At 30.5% G+C, this 4,065-nt stretch overlaps 1 protein-coding gene across 2 annotated transcripts; it reads right to left on the minus strand.

Annotated features, from left to right (window-relative positions):
- Positions 1–570: 570 nt before the first annotated feature.
- Positions 571–2,132, minus strand: LOC110667036 (probable membrane-associated kinase regulator 6). Of its 2 annotated transcripts, none has more exons than XM_021827741.2 (3): positions 1,363–2,131; positions 1,219–1,270; positions 571–824 (listed from the first exon to the last, which is right to left on the minus strand). In XM_021827741.2, exons 1-2 carry the CDS (start codon positions 1,997–1,999, stop codon positions 1,263–1,265), a joined length of 645 nt encoding a protein of 214 aa, XP_021683433.2. In that variant the 5' UTR covers positions 2,000–2,131; the 3' UTR covers positions 571–824; positions 1,219–1,262. The 2 variants fall into 2 exon arrangements, with proteins under 2 accessions (XP_021683433.2, XP_058010116.1); XM_058154133.1 differs by lacking the exon at positions 571–824 and adding an exon at positions 950–968 and having other exon boundaries at positions 1,363–2,132.
- Between the last annotated feature and the right edge of the window lie 1,933 nt (positions 2,133–4,065).

The raw sequence follows: 4,065 nt of genomic DNA on the forward strand, positions 1-4,065 counted from the left end.
AAACTTGTACTTGAACCAAAACAGAAACCAGACTGAAATTGCTGAAATTGACATCCTACAGTCCAGTTTAGGTCCTTGAACCAGAACACAAACCAAAACCAGCTTGTGGCCCTCTCTATATGGTTTGCGTGTGCTTTGTAATATTTTTCTTGAGTTTTTTCGGCTTTTTTTTTCTTTAGTTTAATGGTTAGAAGACAATATTAACATCCACTTTTCTTCTTAACATTTCTCATGGAAGTGGGAATAGATCCTCCACTACTGAGTTCTAACTTGTATGTATTATTCAAAGGGAAATGGCACTTTCTTGAAGGGATTTTTTGATTGGTTTTTACGTTACATATATAGAAATTAAAGCACAAGAATCATGTAGCTCGGAAAGGGGGTGCTACAAACAAGTAGCACTTAACATGGCCATTTTAGGACAATTTATGAGGATAACGGAATACCTATACCAAGAAATGTTTTAAACCAATTGGATTCTCTTTTCAGGCTTAATACAATAATGCAAATTTTTGTTAACGACGAAATACCTACTATTGTGCTGTGCTGATCATTGCAAGAACTGGAAAAGGAAACAAGAAAATTGAAAATGATCCTTAGCTCTGGTTTTCAACCTGCTACAAAATTCAGTATCTGATGCCATAACCACATCCCAGAAAGGCACAAAAAGAGAAGGGCTGCTTTTCAGAAACGAACAAATGATATAACACAACCTTCATGGTTCATTGTTAGTACCCACAAATGCCGGCTTTATTAAAATCCAAATCCATATTGGTGGAAGGAAAGATTCGTCTTCTAAACCTCTCTCTGTACGCTCCTCATTACTGTTTTTCCATGCAGACGATTTGAAATCAGTGCATTAGATTGCTTCAATTGATTACATCAATCGTCATATTTATTAATGCATTATGAAAGGCCGGCCCAGCTTGACTATACTGTTCATATGCAGAGGTTGAAAGTTTCTTGAACTTAAGAAGACGGTGGTGACAAACGAGAAATAATTTAATTCTCATCTTTACAGCATTAAGAACACAACTAAAAAACTGTACTATAAAAGATATTTGTATTAAAAAAAGTTTGTACTATATGATTTAAATAGTGAATTTCCCACAGCTGGGCAACAAAGAAGCGACGCTTGCTCAGAAGACAAATGAACCAAAACAAATCGAGAGGATAGAGGACAGAGAAATGGGACAAAGAACAAGTTGATTCTCTTACCATGCATTTCTAGAAGACCTCCACTGCTTTTTTCTGTAAAACAATCATTTACCTGGAAATAGAAAGTAGAGAAGAATCAGAACACTTGCAAATTCAAAACCTGTATACAAATAAACTTGAGAATATAAAGATATAGATGAATACCTATAGATCTTTTGCAATGAAGAACTGCGTCATAAATTGAGCTCTCAATATCACACCAACCAGTTGATGTATAAGTTATGCCTGGAGATGCTTGTGGAGAATTGCTCCAGATCTTAACTTGCCTTGCTCTTCTGTCAATATCATCAACTCTTGTGGTTCTGATTGAGCCAGGTAGTTTACGGCACAAAAGTCTCAGATGTCCAACACACTTTTGCAAGATTCGCTGAGATGATTTTCTCCATCTTTTAAAAATACAACACTGAATATCAACAGTTGGAACAACAGCACTAGAAACAACAGAAGAATGCATTTTAGGAACTAAAACCAGGGAACTGGAGGTGTCTATCTTTGATTGGCTGATAAAAACAGGCTTGATGAGGCCTTCAGCGAAAAGCTGATCAGCGTGAACAAGAGCATCAGGGAATTGAGAACTGGGAACATCAAAATTAAAGTTCTGGACTTCCTCCAGAGATCTTTTTGGCTTTGGTACCTTGTACTCTAATTCTTCGAAGATAGCTTCATGGGAACTGTCAAGAGATGCTCTAAGGAGCTCCTCAAGGCCATTTAAAGGAGAGCTTACGCTTGTTAACCAACTGTGTGAGAAACTCTCAACGGCCAGAGGTTGTGAGCATTCCATTATTTGATAGAAATTGTCAATGTGAGGATTATTGAGGAGCTAAACCCTATATATTCTTGGACAGAAGAGATTAGAGTGACCACAAGATCATGGTGACCACAAGTGCATAAATTGTCTATTCTATCAAGGTCAAGCACGAGACAAATGGAACGAGATAAGTAAGCAACCAGATTATTGTTTTTTTTATCTAGTTTATGAGTATATATATATCTATATATATATATATACACTCAGTAACCGAATCAAATTAAATTAAAGTATATATATATATATATACTGTGTTAAAAAATTGCCATATAATATAATTTTTTACTATTTTTATTTTTATATATTTTACATAAAATAATTAATTTATTATATTGAATATCAATTTTTTTATCTAAGAATTTTTAAATTTTAATTATTAAAATCTTATTTCATAAAAAAAATTATCTTAAATTTTAAATTTGATTTAATATGCATATAATTATTCAAAACTTTAATATAAATTTAAATTATATTTAACATAATTAATTAATAATTTTATTATTAATAAAATTTTATAATATAATTTTGAAATATAAATTTAAAAAATAAATTATAAATTATATTATTAAAATAAAAAATAAATAAATAAACTACACAATACGTGAAAAGAAAACTAATTATTATTTAAATTAATGATAAAATCCTTCAATCATGGAAACTCAATAATTTTTAAAATTTTTCTTTATTTTTTATCTATAAGTGTCATGCTATGATATCAAAACAATATTATTTTTCAAATGATATTTCAAAAATTATTTTAGTAAAGCCTATTGGATAGATAAGCTAAAAGGTTTTCACTAATTACCAATTATATTTAAATATTTCAATTTTGAATCACATATCATAATTTTTAATTCTAAAACCCATTAGAGTGAAAAACTCAAAATCAATTTAAAAGATTTTAAATTTTGTCTACTTAAAATATTGATTGATAAAAAAAAAATAATAAATAATTTATAATCAATATATTTTGTTTTGGATAACCACAACTACTCCAAACTAAGCTGGATATGTAACCCAAAATTTGAACGTTGTCAATTAAAAAAAAAGTTTAATCTATTATATCTAATTGTATTTTAATAATATTTTAATTTAACATTATTAAGACACTCTAAAAAAAATTAATAAAAACAAAAAATTGTAACGTCAAATGGAAAATTATTCCATTTCCAAGGAAAACAAATTCATTTTCAGAAAGGCAATTCATTTATCCAAACTTTCACATGACTAGTATGGGCAAATAGTCAATTAACCATTAGCTAATCACTTTCAGCTGTCACTAGCCACCCCAAGTACTCATTGGAGATTTCCTTTATGTAAATCTCTCTTATTCAATTATTTTTTTAACTAATTTCTTTATGCAATTAAACAACAAAATATAAGTTAAATTTAAACGATTTTTTTTTTTTAAATATCGGTGAAAATTCAAATCAAGGTGGGAAGCAACATGTTAATTAAGATGTACTTGAATTCTGATTTAATTCCCAATATAATTATTTTTGTATGCAGATGTTCAGAAATTAAAGAAAGGGCAAAACCAGGAGACAAGGGTCCCTAGCTGGTTGGAACTAGAAAATGATGCAAAAATTGTTACTGAGACAAACTAGAAGATCAGAAATTAAAAAACTGACTCAGCCTTTTCTTGTTCTCTCAACTAACAGCAACACACTATATCAACCTCCACATCCATGCCACACTGGAGTGACACCACAAATGAATCCCACAGGAATCACAAAAATCAATAGATGCAATCAGAATCCTGTCTAAGCTTCCAGAAATTTAGCAGGATTCATAATTAGTTTGACAAGCAATGGCTCTCTTAGTTGGATAAAACCACCACCTACAATTGTGGGTTGGGGAGAGGTGCAAACGGTGTCAATTTAATTTTTTATGGACCTTATCATGAGCCCGAGACTAATTTATAATTTACTTTTCTTTTGAGAAAAAATTTTGATGTATAATGATCCTAATGCATACAGGAAATCAAAATTTTTATTAATAGAGTGTAACACCTCACCGTAGGTAGTCCATACGTTCTA

This window comes from Hevea brasiliensis, chromosome 9 (genome assembly GCF_030052815.1).
Source record: "Hevea brasiliensis isolate MT/VB/25A 57/8 chromosome 9, ASM3005281v1, whole genome shotgun sequence".
NCBI lineage: Eukaryota > Viridiplantae > Streptophyta > Magnoliopsida > Malpighiales > Euphorbiaceae > Hevea > Hevea brasiliensis.